At 34.3% G+C, this 17,927-nt stretch overlaps 1 protein-coding gene across 2 annotated transcripts; it reads right to left on the bottom strand.

Annotated features, from left to right (window-relative positions):
• Positions 1-2,075: 2,075 nt before the first annotated feature.
• Positions 2,076-15,405, bottom strand: LOC145946988 (uncharacterized). Of its 2 annotated transcripts, none has more exons than XM_083056747.1 (8): positions 14,747-15,405; positions 14,492-14,606; positions 11,857-12,087; positions 11,550-11,756; positions 11,183-11,443; positions 10,836-11,074; positions 10,005-10,164; positions 2,076-2,198 (listed from the first exon to the last, which is right to left on the bottom strand). In XM_083056747.1, the coding sequence occupies exons 3-8, from the start codon at positions 12,053-12,055 to the stop codon at positions 2,182-2,184; spliced, it is 1,083 nt and encodes a 360-aa protein (XP_082912873.1). In that variant the 5' UTR covers positions 12,056-12,087; positions 14,492-14,606; positions 14,747-15,405; the 3' UTR covers positions 2,076-2,181. The 2 variants fall into 2 exon arrangements, with proteins under 2 accessions (XP_082912873.1, XP_082912872.1); XM_083056746.1 differs by lacking the exon at positions 2,076-2,198 and adding an exon at positions 9,339-9,761.
• Positions 15,406-17,927: the final 2,522 nt, after the last annotated feature.

The raw sequence follows: 17,927 nt of genomic DNA, 5'->3' as shown, positions 1-17,927 counted from the left end.
GGATTTCTTTCGGGAGAGGCCCTTGGAAACAGGTCTCTGATTGGTTAACAATACTCACGCGTTTTTGATCTAATTGCAAGCGAAGCAGGTCGAAGTCCCTGGTCTTCGCTTGCATCTCGCGGTTTCCGGTGCTTCGCGCGTGTCTCGCTGCGTTAGCGTTTTCACGCGACGAGCGTTTGTCGAGAGCGCTCTTTTATAAGCAAAAATGCTTTACAGTATTCTATAAAGATATTCAGTAAATTCTAATTTCTAATAACTACTGGTTATAGTTCGGGCTATAACATTCCTCCCCCGTAAAAAAAAGAAAAACGGAGGTACGAAGTTTTTCGCTTTCTTATCTTATTTTTGTTAAGATTATTTCTAATGCTACGTACAGTTATAATTCCCGTTTACAATGTAGTTTTATAATCGTTTCTTATTTCTAAAATCTAGTACTTTGGCTTCTTCTTAATATTGACCTTGGTATGCCAGAGTCATCGACTATCCTAACTGATGGTCGTCTTTTGTTTTTATTTCTTTGTCGTATTATTATCCAAAATACTATAATGGTTATTATAATTAATATTATTATTATTCCGCTAGATGTCATCGGATAGATAAATTGTTTCGTTGCGTAGAAGTTTTGTTCGTTGTTTTGTAAGTCGTTATCTATATCTGTTAATTTGGCTTTGAGGTTTGTTAATTCTAAACGATGTTGTGAGATATTTTCTAGCGTGTCTTCGTTATGTCTTGTTATATTTTCGTCTCCTGGAATTGTTATATTGATACTAGGTAGAAAGGTTTCTAGAACGGTTTCGTATGTTTTTTCTTCTGTTTCTATTATTGTGTCTGGTGTTGTCAGTTTACAATTTCCGTTTAGCGTAATTTCGCCGGTATTTCTTATTATTTTATTTTCAAGCTGACCGTCACATTGTATGGTTATCGTTTGTTCGGCGTCCGTCGAGTATAACCAAGTGTGCTCTTGGTGTAATGCTATCCATAACATGTGGGTCGAGACATAGTGTCTTACATTACATTTGCTCTGATAATGTTGTCGTTGCGTATACATTTGAATTTCGCATGGTGCGTCTAAATCTACGCGGTGTATAGGTGAATTGCGTTTACATACATATTGTGTATTAATTTTATTACAATTTCGCAATTCGCTTTCCGTCATTGTCGCATATGTTAATTTTTCTTTATCTATAACAATTATTTGATTATCTATTTTGATATAATTGTATACATTATTATAGGATGGTGTGGGGAATTTTATTACTTTTACAATATCATAGGTCGGTTGCGCAATTAAAGGGAAACGCAAAATAGTATATATTGTTGTCGGATCACAGTACGCTGTTATCGCGGTGTTTTTTTCTATCGCTGACCAGTCGTCTGTGTGGACTTTAAAAGGAAAATATAATCCTTCAGGCAGTTGCGCTGCCGCTTCTTTTAAATGGATTACAATGTCATTAATTGGCATTAATTTAGGGTGCATTTCGCCTTTTCGTATATATGTTAAATATTCCATTATATTTTCTGCGTCCTTTACTAATTCGCTTAGAATTGTATCTATGGCCCTGAAATGGTCACGTATTTCCTCTAAAGAAATAGATTCGGTTATTGTTTTTCGCAATATTTTCTCGTTATGTTCAATTATATTTTCTAATTTATCTAAATGCGCTACAGTAGCATTTACTAATTTTAATTGGTTTCTAATCGCGTGTTCTGTTACTTGTCGATTATTTTCTAATAATTCTAGCTGTTCGTTTATGCGTTTTTCGTCATTTGCGTCCATGGTCCCGAATAATGTTTTCGCTATTGAGCCTATTCCGTCTATTAGTCCTCGACGTTTGGTTATAGGTCTTTTGTATATAGTGTTGATTTGATTCATTATGTTATTTAAATATTTTAATTTTCGTTTCGCGATATTATTTGAATTGATACATATGTTCTTATAATAAGGAAGTCGCAAAATCGTTGAATCGCACATTATTTCTGTTTGTTTTAGATAACTTTTTATTTGTTCTTGTCTGTAGTTTAGGGGTGCTAAGTCTAATTTTACTACTAATTTCCATGTTTTCTTGGAATAGTGTAGTTGACCAATTTGCTCAAAGTATATCCCTGGGCTATGCTTGAATTCCGTTATTTTATACGGTCGATTCTTCTCGCGTTGATTCGCGGATGCTGCAGCGTTGCAGATTAAGAGTGCGAGTGTCCTGTAATAATATATTGAGTGTTTATTTTATCTTTAATGGTATTGCTTTGGTTCGCAACTTTTATCAGGTGAGAAAGGTGTTAGTTTCTTATGTGACTCTTGAGTCCTGAGATGCTTCTGCATCTCATCGCTTAGTCTTATGACAACTTTGGTGCCGCAAAGATTGATAAAAAAAATTTTTTATAATGAGTTCTGAATTGTGGTTCAACTGCGTGGCTTGTGGCGATTTTACTCCGTGGTGGGAGCCTTTATGCTCCGGGTGTAGGCGTGCGGTGCGTCGTGCACCGGTGGTGGGGCCGGAGCTACCCGCCACCCGTTTAGGACGGGCCCGTGCGGCTATCCGCCGGACCGCGGGCACCCCGTTTTCCCTTCGGGTGTCCGTTGACGTTGCCACTGGGGTGCGTACTGTGCAGGAGGTGGTGCCTGTGCCTCCCGAAGAGGCGTTTATGATTCCGGCCATGCGGACCCTTGAGGCCTTACAACAAGGGCGGCCTCTTCCTTACGGTTTCGCTGACCGTGACACCGACGAGGAAGATAATTAAGTAAGTATTAATTTTCTATAAATAGCTTTAGTCTATTCGTATGCATGCGCACTGCTTTTCTTCCTTTTTTAATTGTGTAGTTTACGTCGGAATTCTTTTCGGTTATTACGTAAGGTCCTGCCCATAGTGCATCTAATTTTTTCGATCGTCCCCGTCGGAGCGTCTCGTCGTATACTAGTACTTTGTCGCCTATCTTAAATTTTGTTTCTTTCGCGGATTTATCGTAGTACCCTTTGGCTTTTATTTTGTCTTCTTTAATATTCTCTTTCGCGAGTTGATTTGACGCCCGTATTCTTTCTTTTAATTCTTGCGAGTAGTCGTCGTAACTATACGTTAGTTTGGGCGGTCTCGCTAGAGCTGTCGGTAGGTCCGCTTGATGCCCGTATACTAATTCGAAAGGTGTATGCCCCGTAACCGTGTGTGGGGTCGTGTTATACGTAAACATTGCGTAGGGAATCCACTCGTCCCAGTCTGTTTGGTCGGCATTTATATAGTGTCTTAAATATTCGGCTAACGTACGGTGTGAACGCTCTAATGCTCCGTTGCTTTCGGGGTGATAAGCTGTTGTCTGAATTTTATCGATTTTAAGTAATTTGCACGTATTCTTAAATATTTCACTTACAAAATTTGTTCCTTGGTCGATTAGAATTTTTTCGGGAATTCCGTATTCGAAAATTATTTTCGTGGCGAATTCTTTCGCGACCGTGTTAGCTTCTTGGTTTGCGATCGGTATCGCTTTGCTAAATTTTGTTAAATTATCTTGGAAAGTTAGTAAATATTTATTTCCGTTATTAGTAATTGTTAACGGTCCGACTATATCTAACGCGCATTTCTCGAATGGTTTACTCGGCGTGTCCGTAATAATGAGGGGTGCTTTTACTCGTCGCGATAATTTATTTTTCTGGCAGGATTCGCATTTCGAGATATATTTTTCGACGTCTCTTGTTAATCCTGGCCAGTTATGTTTTAATCGAATTCTTTTTATTGTGCGTTCGATTCCCTGATGTCCTCCTGTGGGTGCATCATGATATTCGTAGAGTATTTGTTGTTTCTCCTCTTCGGTATATACTCTTGCGTTATCGGCGAGTTTTTCTTCTCTCTCTTCTTCCTCTTCTTCTACTTTGAAGATTTCTCTCTTTCTTCTCTCGCTTGTATCTCGAGTTACGTGTCGACTTAGCGCGTCGGCGTTCGCGTTTGCTCGTCCGGCCTTGTGAATTATCTCGTAATCGTATTCTTCTAATTTTAATCTCCAGCGGATGAGTCTTGATCCGGGGTCCGTGACGTTAAATAGCCAAATTAGAGGTTTATGGTCGGTTATTATTTTAAATTTTGTTCCATAGACATATGGTCGAAAATGTTTAACTGCCCATACGATTGCTAACAATTCTTTTTCGGTCGTATTATAATTTTGCTCTGCCCGAGATAACACTCGGCTGGCGTAAGCGATAGGTCGGTCATTTCCTACCGGTCCCTGTGACAGCACGGCTCCGATTGCGTAGTCGGAGGCATCGGTGGTCACGTTGAATTCTTCGATGAAGTCCGGATATTTTAACACTGGCGCGGTCATTAATTTTTCTTTTAGGGTGTCGAACGCGATTTGTTGTTCGTTTCCCCATACAAAAACTTCCGTCTTTTTTGTTAGTTTTGTTAACGGTTTCGCGATTCGCGAGAAATCTTCAATGAATTTGCGATAGTAGCCCGCTAGTCCGATAAACGATTGTATGTCTTTTATTTTTTGTGGCGTCGGAAAATTTTTTACCGCGTCTAGTTTCGACGGATCGGGTAATATGCCGTTCTCGGAAATAATATGCCCTAAGTATATTACTTCTTTACGTAAAAATTCGCACTTTTCCGGTTGCAATTTTAAATTATGTTTTCGTAATCTCTGTAGTACTTCCACGAGTCTTTTGTTATGATCCTCCAAACTGGATCCGTATATTACGATGTCGTCGAGATAAACGAGACATCTGAGCCCTTGTATCCCTGTTAGTACCGAATTCATTAATCGTTGGAAGGTCGCAGGCGCGTTTTTTAATCCAAACGGCATTCGGTTGAACTCGTAGTGTCCATAGGGGGTTGAAAAGGCGGTTTTGTTTTTATCGCGCTCAGCCATCGGTATCTGGTGATATCCTGATGCTAGATCAAGCGTCGTAAAATATTTGGCGTTCCCTAACTGGTCCAATATATCGGTAATATTAGGCAGAGGAAATGAGTCGCCTATAGTTAAATCGTTAACTTTCCGGAAGTCTACTACTACCCTGAGTCTTTGTTTTCCTGACGCATCGGCTTTTTTCGGCACTACTAATAATGGAGCATTCCATTGACTCATGCTTGTTCTAATAATTTGGTCTTTTAGCATTCCTTGCACTTGCTTATTTACTTCTGCTTTATGCTTCTCGGGAAGGCGGTATGGTCTTACGTTGACGGGCGAGGTGTCGGCGCGCGTGTTTATCTCGTGCTTTATCGTCGCGGTGCATGTCAATGGTTCTTCATTTAAATGAAATATATCGCTATATTCTTCGCATATCCGTTGTACTGAGCGTTTTTCTTCGACGTTTAGATGATCCGTGCGTAATAATTGTCAGATTCGTTCGTCGCGCGTTGACGAGTTATGAGTGTCGCCCGTGTGTATCGTGTATACTTTGTGTGCGTTATCTTCACATATGTCTTCTACGGTTACGAGCGGCGTACTAATCTCTACGGTCTCGTCGGTCGTATTAATTATGCTGACGGGGCACACAAAATTTTTTGGTTCTACCAGGCATCGTCCGATATATATTCCCGGTGCTGTTTCTTCGGCCTTTATCACGCCTATCTTATTACGATTCGTTGCCGCTTGTATTATCGTTTCGCTACGCGGTTTTAATTGAATTTTATTGTACGGTCGTAATTTTAATACGGCGTTTCCTATTTGAATCTCCTGTTTTTTGTAATCGCACGTGACTTGTTGCTTTTGTAGAAAATCGATTCCTATGATCCCTTCGTATTCCATTGGGAAGTCGTCCTTTACGACATAAATCGCGTGTTTGATTTTTCGGCTGCCTAGATCGATAGTCGCGTAGAATTTTCCTATTGTTCGCGCTTTATGCCCGGTTATGCCGATCAAAGTAATTTTGTCGTTGTATATCTCGGTTTCACCTTTCAGGTGTTTAACTTTTATTAAAGAGACAGTAGCTCCAGAATCGTAGAGCATGTTAATCTTGCCGTTCTTTACTTCGCGTATAGGTAGAGTTATTAAATTCAGGCTCGCTGCTCCACGAGGCGTCTGTCGCACGTGAGTCACCTGATATTCTATCGCGCGTGTCTTTTTATTATTTTCTTCTTGCCGTTCTTCCTCGTCACTGCTATACTCGGAGTCGGTATCTCTTTTTCGCGATTTCGGTTTCTTACTGTTCTCAATTTTATTTATGCTTCGCGATTTTTTATTATCGGTTCCCTTATCGCGGTCCGGTGTATTTGTTTTCGGCCTTCCATTTAAAGTCCAACACTCGTCGCGATTATGTCCGCGTTTTTTGCAATAATTGCAGAATTTCTCTACGGTATTTGCGCGAGGGGGCTTGTCCGGTTTTGGGAGCGCGTATTTACTGCTGCGGCAATCGCGTCCGTAATGTCCCGATTTTCCGCATTTATAACATTGCGTGGTTTTATGTTGACCTTGTCGCGGTTGTTGCCCAGTTTTGCTTTGTGATGCATTTGTCATTCGCGATGCGTTAGATCCTATTAACTTTTCTTCTGCGGTTGCGCCCGTTATCGCTTCTTGGAGTGTTGTGTATCGTTGTGATCGCACGAGTATTTTCAATTCGTTACGTAACCCGAATTGGAAATTTAGTAATGCTTGGCTTTGTATGGTTTCTAAAATAGCACGCTTATAGGTGCTCGAACGCTTTTCTCCCTCAATCATTGAGCTATATAATTTCCTGGCAAGTTTGTCGACGCGTTGTCCGAAACTCTGTGCCGGTTCGTTAAAGTTTTGCTTGAGCGAATTGAACTCGATTTGTAAATGCGCTGTACTCCGCTTACTTTGATAAGAATTTTCTAGTTGGTCTTTCAATTCTTCGAACGTTTGAATGTCTCGTGTCTCGAAATCTTGCATGGCTTTTCCCCGTAATTTAGTAAATAATATTCCTTGAATTAACGCTTCCTCGTCATCAGGGTGAATATTTTTAATTGCGTACGTACAGGAGTTTAGAAATTCTTGTAATCGGGTTCGCGTTGTGCCGTCGAACTCCGGTATCATTATTCGCGCCTCCTTTAGTGACATGTACCGTTGTGAGGCATTCCGCCGATTTCGGATGTCACGCTCGGTTCGTCCGTAAGCCATACGAGGCTCGTGCTCTTCGTCCGAATCTCGATCATAAGCGCGTTCGCGGGATCTAATCTGCCTATTGTCTAAGCGCCTATCCGCTCCCTGTTCGCGTGTGTGTTCGCGTAGATTCCGTCGATCTCCTGCGTCTCGATTGCGAGGGTAGTCGCGGTGATCACGTTGATTATTTCTGTCTCGCTCGGGAGTGAGTTCGCGTAGATCTTGCCGACTGTCGCATCTCTCTTCCGCATCTTGATTACGGGTGTGTTCACGGAGATGTCGATTATCGCGGTGCCTATTTGCATCCCGTTTGCGTGCGCGTTCGCGGGAGCTTTGACGACTCTCGTCTGATCTCTCTCCGCGTGACCTCCAATCGTACATTTTATTTATTTCTGTCCGCATTTCGATTTGTAAATCTCGTAGGCCTTGCAATACGTCGCGCATCATAGGATTTTCCTCATTCGCGTTGTTTTCGACGGGTGTCCTATGTTCGGCGGGTGTCCTGTGTACGTCGACTTCTACGCGATGTACGTTTCCGCGCTCTATAGTTTCGCGTAGGCGACCAATTTCGCGGTCCACAGCACCCACGGATACGTCCGCTGCACCATTTGGTGGGGTGTGCATTACCGACATGTTATCTTCGTTAGAGTCAAAATCGCTACTATCGTACGTAGTTGACCATCCGCTTTTCTGTGACGCGTTGCTAGGGGTTTTGCTTGCGCGTATTTTAATTTCTTTTATATTTTCGTTATTACCGTCTGTTCGCGTCTTTAGTATACTTTCGTCAAAACTATCGAAGGGGAACTCGCGTTTAACAATGACGTTCGCGGGTAATTCGTCTTCGCTTTCGCTTGAATATTCGTTCTCTAATTTTCTACGAACTCGCTCGAGTCTTTCTACAGTTAAGGGTAACGCTTGAATCGCTCGTTTGGCTGAGTCGCTATGTAGCCAAGATTTGTTCGCTATCGGTTTCGGGGATGTCTTGTTCCCTTCCGACATTCACGCAGAAATATTATAAGGATCGGACTTACAGTATTACGGTTCGCATCGTTACGCTCTTTATCGCTCGGTACGGCTTGGCTGCTGCTGCTGCAACTCGATCGCTCGTGGGCTGATAACGGCTGGCGGCTCGGTGCTCGTGATTGATACGGCAGGTCGTCGCTCGGTGATGATGCGTTGTCCGTGAGATTGTCGCAGGTCGGCGTTGTCCTTGGGACGTTGGCGATCCTACTCGGTTCTCAGCTGCTTGCTTATCGCTCCTCGTACTGCTTGCGTTGTCCGTCCTTCATTTTCACTGCACTGTGACTTCTGCTTATTTCCGTCAGCTGTTTTTCTAACTGACGTGCCTGCTTCCACACGTTGTGTATGTGTGTATTGCGGGTCTTATTTTTTAGTATGCTGCTTTCTGTGTTGTCCGTCGATTATTTCGACGTGCCTGATTTTTCTAATACTTTTGTATTGTTTTCAGGTCTTCAGGTTCCTGCTGGTCCTGGCGGTCCGTCGGCGCAATCCCACCGCTGCCACCAATTTTGTTGTGTGCCTCGAACAAGGCACTGGGGTTGCGCCGAATTAAGGATGAGGATCCTCGGGTCGTGCAGGACTTCGTAGGAAGTTAGGAGTGTTGTACTCTTTTCTTTCTCTTAAAATACACTTTTATTTCGGATTGAATATGGTTTCGCTTTATTTCTCGTCCTTTCTTTAAATATATATTCGCGTAACATTCGATGAGCGTATATTCGTATTCCTCTCAATAATTCAGGTCGTTGTTAGTGAGTCTCGTTCTGATGTTCTGGTTTCTTATTAGCGACCACGTCTTGATGTTTAGGAATTGTATTCGAGACTGCCTTCGCGGGCGGGCTCTCCGTCCTATATCCTCTTTGTTTCTTGGATTTCTTTCGGGAGAGGCCCTTGGAAACAGGTCTCTGATTGGTTAACAATACTCACGCGTTTTTATTCTAACTGCAAGCGAAGCAGGTTGAAGTCGCAGGTCTTCGCTTGCATCTCGCGGTTTCCGGTGCTTCGCGCGTGTCTCGCTGCGTTAGCGTTTTCACGCGACGAGCGTTTGTCGAGAGCGCTCTTTTATAAGCAAAAATGCTTTACAGTATTCTATAAAGATATTCAGTAAATTCTAATTTCTAATAACTACTGGTTATAGTTCGGGCTATAACAAAATGCTTTTTTAATCATCTTGATACAATGATTTTTCGCTGAGATTTTCACATTTGAATAAAAAATAAAAATTTTACATCAGCTGAAGGTCAAATTTATATTTGAAATAATATAATATTGCATCCAGCATTAAATTAAATATATCAGTAAAAAAATTAATTTTGTTGTAGAACGATCAAAATAGGCAAAATTGAAAGAAAATATTTCATCTCATCTCCACAGTACTTTTTCGATCTATTTTATTTTATTTTAGCACTGAGTTTTGATTTACTGCAATTCCAATCAATGAATTTTGTTTCTGTGAGTTTTAGATATAGTTTTACTTTTGAATTTCGTTTCCTAAAGCAAAATTAATTTCTTTTTGTACTTTTCAACTCTAAGTTTTGTTTCGTATGCCATCCTTAACATAAACATTATTATAGCTTATTAATAATTGAATTTGATTATGTCGTCTTTTTAGTATTTCTGAATTTTGCTTTTACAAGCCATGCTTTAATGACTGCTTCGATGTCACACAGCGTGCTTGTGCTATGTGTTTTTTGCACTGCCACTATAAAATATTATATTAATTATTTATACTTTGTACACTAACCCGCATTAATTCAGTTTTTTTTGAATGTACAAATGTTATTTCAATAGCCAATAGTAGATATACAGAATTTCTAGAGTCTATTCGATAGCCAATTGATGCGTCAGAAAAATTTGCATTTCTATACTTAAAAAGAACTCAATTATCGTGGATCACTGTATACGCGCGTGTGCGCGCGTGAGTGTGTGTATGTATAATACTCACTTATTATAGCAGCTGAAATACGTAGGAGACAAAATTTATTTTTTCCTTTAAATCCAATCCAACTGTAACCTTCTGCTACTTCATTGGAAAATAATTTAAACATTATCCTTTTTATTGCATGCTTATAAGTAGATCCACCAATTTTTGTTAACTCCTGTACCTATAAACGTAAAATTATATGTTATAATAAAGATAAAAGAAATATTGTTTAAATCATACTGTAAAACTATAATTTTATCTCTAACATATATTATTTCACATAGATTCTTGCTAAATTTGTATTTGGCCCGGCCTTCAGTTTTGCGGCTTACAAATATCCAAATTTTTGAAAAAAATTGATGATATGAGAAAAATTATATTTTTAGCAACTTTTTATTGTAAAATTGAACATATATATTTCTTTGCCTTTAATTCTCTTGTATTAAAAAGTAGTGATAAATATATAAATAAATATTGAAAATCTAACTTATTGTAACAATTTTTCTATAGATCAATAATAATTACATCGTCGTTCGTGTCTATACAATCCTAAAAAAATTGCATTATAAAGATTAACAAACATATTTTAAAGATAAAATATTATGTTTTCAGACAGTATATTAGAAGTGTTAAAAACTCTGTTTTTGAAGTCTGTATAAATAAAGAATAAAGTGAAAATTGCTAAAAATTTTTTATATTTATTTTTTATTTTATAAAAAATTGGACGTAATATGTTTGAAGGCTAAGTTTTGCATTAGAGAACAAAATTTTGTGAAATATTGTATTAAATATAAAAAATAAAAAAGATTTAATTATTCTATTCTACAGTATATTATTTATTTCATTACTTACAAGCAAACCATAATTATTTTCGTCACTTAAGAACTCTTCTACTGCATCCAGTTCGCTTATATTTTTCAGAGGAAAAGTAAATTTATTAAAGATACTTTCCTTATCATTTTTTGTTAATATCTTATCATCTGCTTGCATGACAATTTTAGACATAATAGTTTGTATATCTTCCCACATTTGAGTTTGTTTGCAATTAATAATTTGCAACTGACGCAGAATTTGCTTTTTAAATTCAATATCTAGAATATTTAATAACACAATAATTACACATATAAAATCGTAGAAAATATTTGTTAATTTTTTTTACAATAATTAGCATTCAGTGTTAATAATTAAAAATAATTTACCTCTATTATCATTTTGATCATTATTAGAAGTTGTATCTCGCTCATTACAATGAACTGTTTTACTTATAGTACCTTCAGGCAATAATTTATTTTTAATATTATTAGATTTGTTTGGTTCTATTATATTTTCTATATCTTTAGTAATAATTGATTGTTTATTTTTAGATATTAATGGTTCCGAATCTGTGCACGTACTAGTTTCTATAACATTACTTTTAGATGTTGATGGTTCTGCATTTTTATTAATGTTAGCTTTTATTTCTAAAATATAAAATTATAGTATATATTATATTATTCAAGAATTATTTAATTATTACAAAATATTTCTGATGTATATTTTCCAAAAAATAGATAAAAGAAAAAATACCTGTATGATTAGGTATAGTAGGAAATTTTATGGGAGCTGCTACTTCATTATCAGATGAACTTTCAGTAGAAAATGCGCTTTGTGTCTCATCTGTACTACTATACAGATTTTTCTTTTTCTTTTTGATTCTTTTGCCATCATGATCGGATGCTAGATCTGACGTATCTTCTGCTTTAGAAGCCTTTGCTTTTGCTTTTGACAAATTATCTGTAATAAATAATATAATATATCATAATACATAGTATACATAATTAAATGTAAATAAGAATAAACAAAGTTTATTTCTCATATATAATTCATAACTTACCATAAGTACGTCCATTTCCCAATTGTCTAATTTTAAATAAATTCCAAGTAGCAAATACTGGCTTCTCACACATAGTAATAGCATTATTTAATCTTTTGCTAGTATATGGCGGCCAATAACATAGTTTATCATGCAACCATACTTTTGGTACGGTTTCGACCATAGCTTCATCAATGAAATGTACTATAGTCCACTCCATTGTGATTTTATTCTACACGCTGTTATCTTAATCTACAAATATATACATAGTATATACACATATTATATACATAAAGTTTTAAACGCAATATACATATAATTTATTAAACAATAATATTTAAATTATACTTAGTTAACATAGTACACATAGAATACACAGAGATTATAAAGAAAATGTATGAATAAGAGGTAACACAACATGAACATCATTATATGGAAGTATCACAAATTTATGCAAAATATCTTTCACTAACCACATTAATAATTCACTAAGGTTGTATACTAAATATATATCCAAAATTGAAGATTTAAATGGTTCATCAATAAAATCTGTTTTATTAATAAATTTCTTCCAATTGCATAGTAGTTATTGTCTTGTTGAACAAAATTTTCTATTAATACAATACTTTTATCTTTTAGATAACAACAGTTATCTCCAAAACGTATACTAAGTGAAATATTATTTATGGTGAGCTTTTTATATTGAGTAGAAAAATTTCCTGCTAGCAAAGGACCTGTACAATGTTCTTGTTCTACTTGCAGTTGTATTTTTTCTTGTGGTTTAGTTACAAATATATTTTGTGATTCTTGTATACGATTTATAATTTGCACCAATGGAGCATCAGGTTTTCTAACTAATTTTTTTAAATATTGTAAGTAATTTTCAAAAGGGAATGCACTGTAACAATCTAAATTTCCAAAAATCTTACTATCATCAACAACATGACTTAAGCCATGCACATTGTGTGAAATATACTCTTCTCCGTAGATAACTATAAATTGTTTTATAAAATATTGTAATAGTGATTGTGCATAATCTAGATATTTTGTGTAGAGTTCAACACTCATTAGAATTCTAATAGCAACATGTAAGGTTATAAAATGTAAGTATTTATCAAATGGCAAAATATTTTTTAAAATAACTGCACCACAATATAATAAAAAAAATCTAAGTTCGGTTGCTTTCCAACGTTTAAATTCATTTAAAGAACGTGTTTTTCTTACAAAATCTGATGGAAGACAAGATCTTATAAGAATAAGATAATTTGAAATTTCTTCTATGTTTGCTTTTGATAATTTATGTGCAGCAGGTCCAAAAAGCCATATATTCAAAATCTTTTTTACTACACCAAGACATATTAAGTGCATATATTCGAGAGGAAAACTATTCATCATATTAACAAATGGTATATTTTCTAAAATTGATTTTCCTAAATGATGTTCAGGTTGGGCTCTCCTACGAAAATTTTCATCTGTTCTTTTCTTAGAATTAATTTTAGGGTAAGAAACTCTTGTTTTTACATATTTTCCTTTCTGCATACATTTAGTACATGAAAAGAAGCCAGTATGGCCTTTGCAATGAGTAATAAATGATTTTGCAGGAGCATCACAAATAAATGCTTTGATTAAAAATGGTATATTATAATTATTATATGTAAAACCTTGTTCTGATAGTTCTGTAGCTTCTACTACAAAATCTGATAAAAAGTCATTAGCATTATTAGGTTTCTCATAACCGTGATATATTCCAATTACAGATACATATTGAGGATACTCAGCTAATGAACATAAAATAGGATATATTTGACTGTTGGAACTTTTACTCAGAGGCAAACCATCAATATTAATTAATAAATTAATTTTTTCTGGTTTGTTATCTAAGAAATTAATAAGTTTTTCAACTGCATTTTTAATCCCAATATGTGAATAAGTTCCTGGTGCTACAGATTTGGAAAATATGTGTCGAGGAGTACAAAGTAATGTTCTAGGATCCTGAGGCAAATTAATATTTGGTATTGATTGTAATAATTTTAATAGACTTCTTAAAGCGTTATGTGGAATTTTATAGGATACTGCCCATGATCGCAGTCTGTTAATAAAAGTATCTTGGATATTGTCTTTTGCAATGTGTTTCAAATATATTGAGTCATTATAGTTAATGTCAGAATTATCAAAAGATTGGCTACTCGAATCATATAAATTATAATCTGAATTAAGGAAAGAATGTGATTCATCCTGCTTGGATTCATCATTATCATCAATATATTCTAAGTCTTCTACATTTTTTGTGTTTGCATTAAGCACAGAAGTTTTATTATTAATATTAGATGTTAGTAATAAATTATCATTATTAAAGGAACAATCTTGTGATAAATCTAAACATGCAGCTGTTTCTCTTTTTATTTTTCTATACAAAGAAGCTTTAGAATATGTACGTTTCATTTTTATTCTATTTTACAACTATTTTAATTAAACTATTTATTATTAAACTAATTATTATAAGTTATAGCTAGCAGTATTATTATTGCTAGCAATATTATTCTTCCACTTATTTTATATTTTCTCAACAGCTAGACAAAAAAGTATAAAAGGTTCAAATTTAAAAAATATGCTTGTAATTATTTAATAATAGAAATTTACTTGTAATAATTCTTACCGTAAAAATGTCTCACGTTCCTCTTCTTTTTCTATTTTCTTTGCCAGTACTGGTGTAGTTTTTCCACCTTATATAAATATGTATGTTATCTTGTGCGACTTTCTTCAAGCGTAACCTTAAAATTTTTAAAGTGTTTTATCCTGATGAACTGTTATATATAAGTACGTGAAAAATATTACTAAAAATATATAGAAAAATAAACTTTATTTAATATATTTGATAGAATAGAATTAATAAAAGAAAGAGGATAATTACCTCTGATTAAAATATGTTATCACACACGCGACGCGTGTACGAAAAGGCACGGCGAAGACACACGACAACAAAACTGCGCATGTGCACTTAAAATGTGCAATAAATAAACTCAACGAATATTCTAAGAATGTTCTTCTCTATTATAAATATACGATTTCCGATTGTAACATTCTACGTATGTTCATATAATCTATTCAAATATTACAAAATTAAGAACATTCGCACTATACGATTTCCGATTGTAACATTCTACGTATATTCATATAATATTCTATTCGAATATTCCAAAATTAAGAACATTCGCACTATATTAGAATATTCATAGAATATTGTGTGCTATCTGGAGCATATACACGCGCACGTATGCAGTGATTGATATATTGCGCACACATATGCTCGCGCGGTGCTCTAACACGTACAGCAGTACGTAACAAACAGCGCTATTATAATGCGTTAGAACGTGTTGTAAAAGATTTTGTGAAATTGTGAAGTTTTATTCCTGTGCTGGTTACATAAAATAATCAAGAGACGATATACTCGTGTGTTGATATAGAAATCCAGAAGCGATATATTCGTGAGCTGCTTGCTTTTAAAAATATCTTTTCTCAAAAACAATTTGCATGTGCATTCTGGTATTAAAAAATAATATTTTATGCTATAGGTATGGTATATTTGTGTGCTGTTTGCTTTTTAAAAAGTATCTCTTCCCAGAAGCGATTTGCACACATGTGCGTTCTGGTTTTTAAAATAAGATATTTTATACCAAAGACGATATATTCATGTGCTAGTTATTTAAAAAAATATCCAAAGGCGATATATTCGTGAACTGGTTATTTTAAAAATATTTTCTATTTTCTCGATTATATTAAGTGGGAAAAAAAGCAAATTGTATTGCATGTATTGTAGAAACTTATAGAAAGTTACATGTAATGTAGGTATATACTATATCATACCCATATGTATATACAGGATGTATCAGACCACCCGTTTACCCTTTTTATTTTGAAAACGACTCAAAATTATGAAAAACCGCGAGATACGTGTTTGATTATTTTGAGAGGCTACATTTTTAAGGGGGTTTCAATGATTTAAAATGGAAAAAATGTAGGGGTAACTTTGATATGTAATAACTCCGTGAAAAAAAATCATACAAACCTTGTTTTTTTTAATTTATAGTAAAAAGTCGACATTTTACGATAATTATGATAAGAATTGCGAAAAAAATTTATTTCATCCCGTGGAGTGCGTCAAAATACGCAATTTTTTAGAGACAAAACACGTCCTTACTTTTAAAGCAGTGGCGTACGGGGGGAAGAATAAATTAAAAATCTGACGAATGCTTTTTAAAGTAGAGACTTCAAGCTTGACAGTGAAAACAAATTTTCAAATACGATTATTTTTTGCGGAGTTATGCTTATTTGAAATTATGCGAAATTTTGACTTAAAATACATATGCGTTAATTTTGTTGATGAGTGTATATATATATTTTTTTACATACCATATATATACATGCATATGTACATCTATATGTGCATACATAACATATACATATATTTAAAATTATTCCCCTTGAAAGATACATATATGAAAAGATAATATTGAAATTGTGTTCAAATTACGTGATAAAGATACCTATAGAAAGCTAAATATTTAATCGATATATACTGAATATCTGTATATCCATATAATGTCCATATATCTACTATGGATAACCAATAGATATCTAATAGATGTCTAAAATGTCTATATCTCTTGAATAACCAGCAGACATATCCATAGGACATCCATATATTCATGTCCACTGAAAATTTACCAAGGGTATCCAATAAATATTCACATAATATTTGCATATCCATTGCCACTGAAAATCTGTATACGTGTATATAAATATATAAATATATATATATATATATATATATATACGTATATATAAATATGTATATGTATATGTATATATAATATTCGCATATATACAGGGGGTTTCAAAAATGTCGAGACCCCAGAATATCTCGAAAAATATAAGTTTTAAAGCTGCTAGTTGCAAATTACATACTTTTTATTCAAAACAATTGTGTTTTCTTTGGACCAATTGATTCCTCTCATTATTTGGTGCATAAAAGTGTTGAGATAAATAATCGGAAAATGAATATTTTATGAGATATTTCAAAGTTTATGTAAGAGTATGTCAAATTAAAATACAAAATAGTAAACTATTCACTTTTTGATCATGCTATCCTTATAACTTTTATTGCTTTATATTGCCAGAAACTGATTTATATGATAAAACAAATGTAGTAATTGCATTTAAAAACTTCAAGATCATCTTGCTTTGACCTTGGCAACGCTCCCCAAAGTGATAAGATCAATAAATAGATATTTTTAAACCCTACAATTTTTATCTGAAATACTAATTTTTTTTATAAAACATATTTTTCGAGATAAATTTTTTTCTACTTTTTTGGTCCCGACACTGTATATTTTACGTTCAATTAACATCAGTTATATAAAAAACAAGTTACATTGAGAACGAGTTTGCTTTTTTTTTATGTAAAACATGCTATGTGCGTAATGATACGTGATGCGAGTGATAATAGCGTTTGAAAAATAACTTCTTGATTTATATTGATTCAGTTGATTCAGAATCAACTTAAAGAGGAAAATACATTAATTTATAGGTTTAATATTAAATTTAATTAAGCTCTTGAGATTTATCTGTGTGACATATGTGAGATAAAACAAGATAAATGTAAAACAAATCGGTATTCTCATTTTTCTAAGGAACATGAAAGTGAAAATCATCAGCAAAATATATTCTATTGTAAATAATTGCCTTAAAGAATTATATACACATTATGTTACATATAATTCAATTATATATACATATATATATATATATATATATAATACAATAATAATAAAACTGATGTGCGAATAATAGATTAATTCCACACTTTATAACAAACATTTTAATTTTATACTTTATTTAACTTTTTTTATAAAAAATATTTTTCTTATACTTTTAAATAAATATTTTTTGCAAATAAACTCTATATTCTTTCTTCTGCTCGATTAGAAAATAAGCTATGTGAATTATATTCATATTTTCTTAATATATTTTAATATTTTTCTATTTTATTTTTCAAACTTTGCATTATTGAAATATTGTTACGAGATGTGTTT

The sequence above is a fragment of the Prenolepis imparis genome, unplaced genomic scaffold (assembly GCF_030444845.1).
Source record: "Prenolepis imparis isolate NDT839.2.m4 unplaced genomic scaffold, iyPreImpa1.0 SCAF_36, whole genome shotgun sequence".
Lineage (NCBI taxonomy): Eukaryota > Metazoa > Arthropoda > Insecta > Hymenoptera > Formicidae > Prenolepis > Prenolepis imparis.
The sequence above is the reverse complement of the archived record's forward strand: the minus strand, read 5'-3'. Positions and strand labels throughout refer to the sequence as shown.

Coding starts and splice junctions, on each gene's coding strand:
- LOC145946988 (XM_083056746.1), bottom strand. CDS start 12,055: ATGGAGTGGACTATAGTACATTTCATTGATGAAGCTATGGTCGAAACC. Junction 11,075..11,182: donor TGATCAAAATGATAATAGAG/GTAAATTATTTT, acceptor TAAATATTCTAG/ATATTGAATTTAAAAAGCAA. Junction 9,762..10,004: donor TATTTCAGCTGCTATAATAA/GTGAGTATTATA, acceptor AATATTTTATAG/TGGCAGTGCAAAAAACACAT.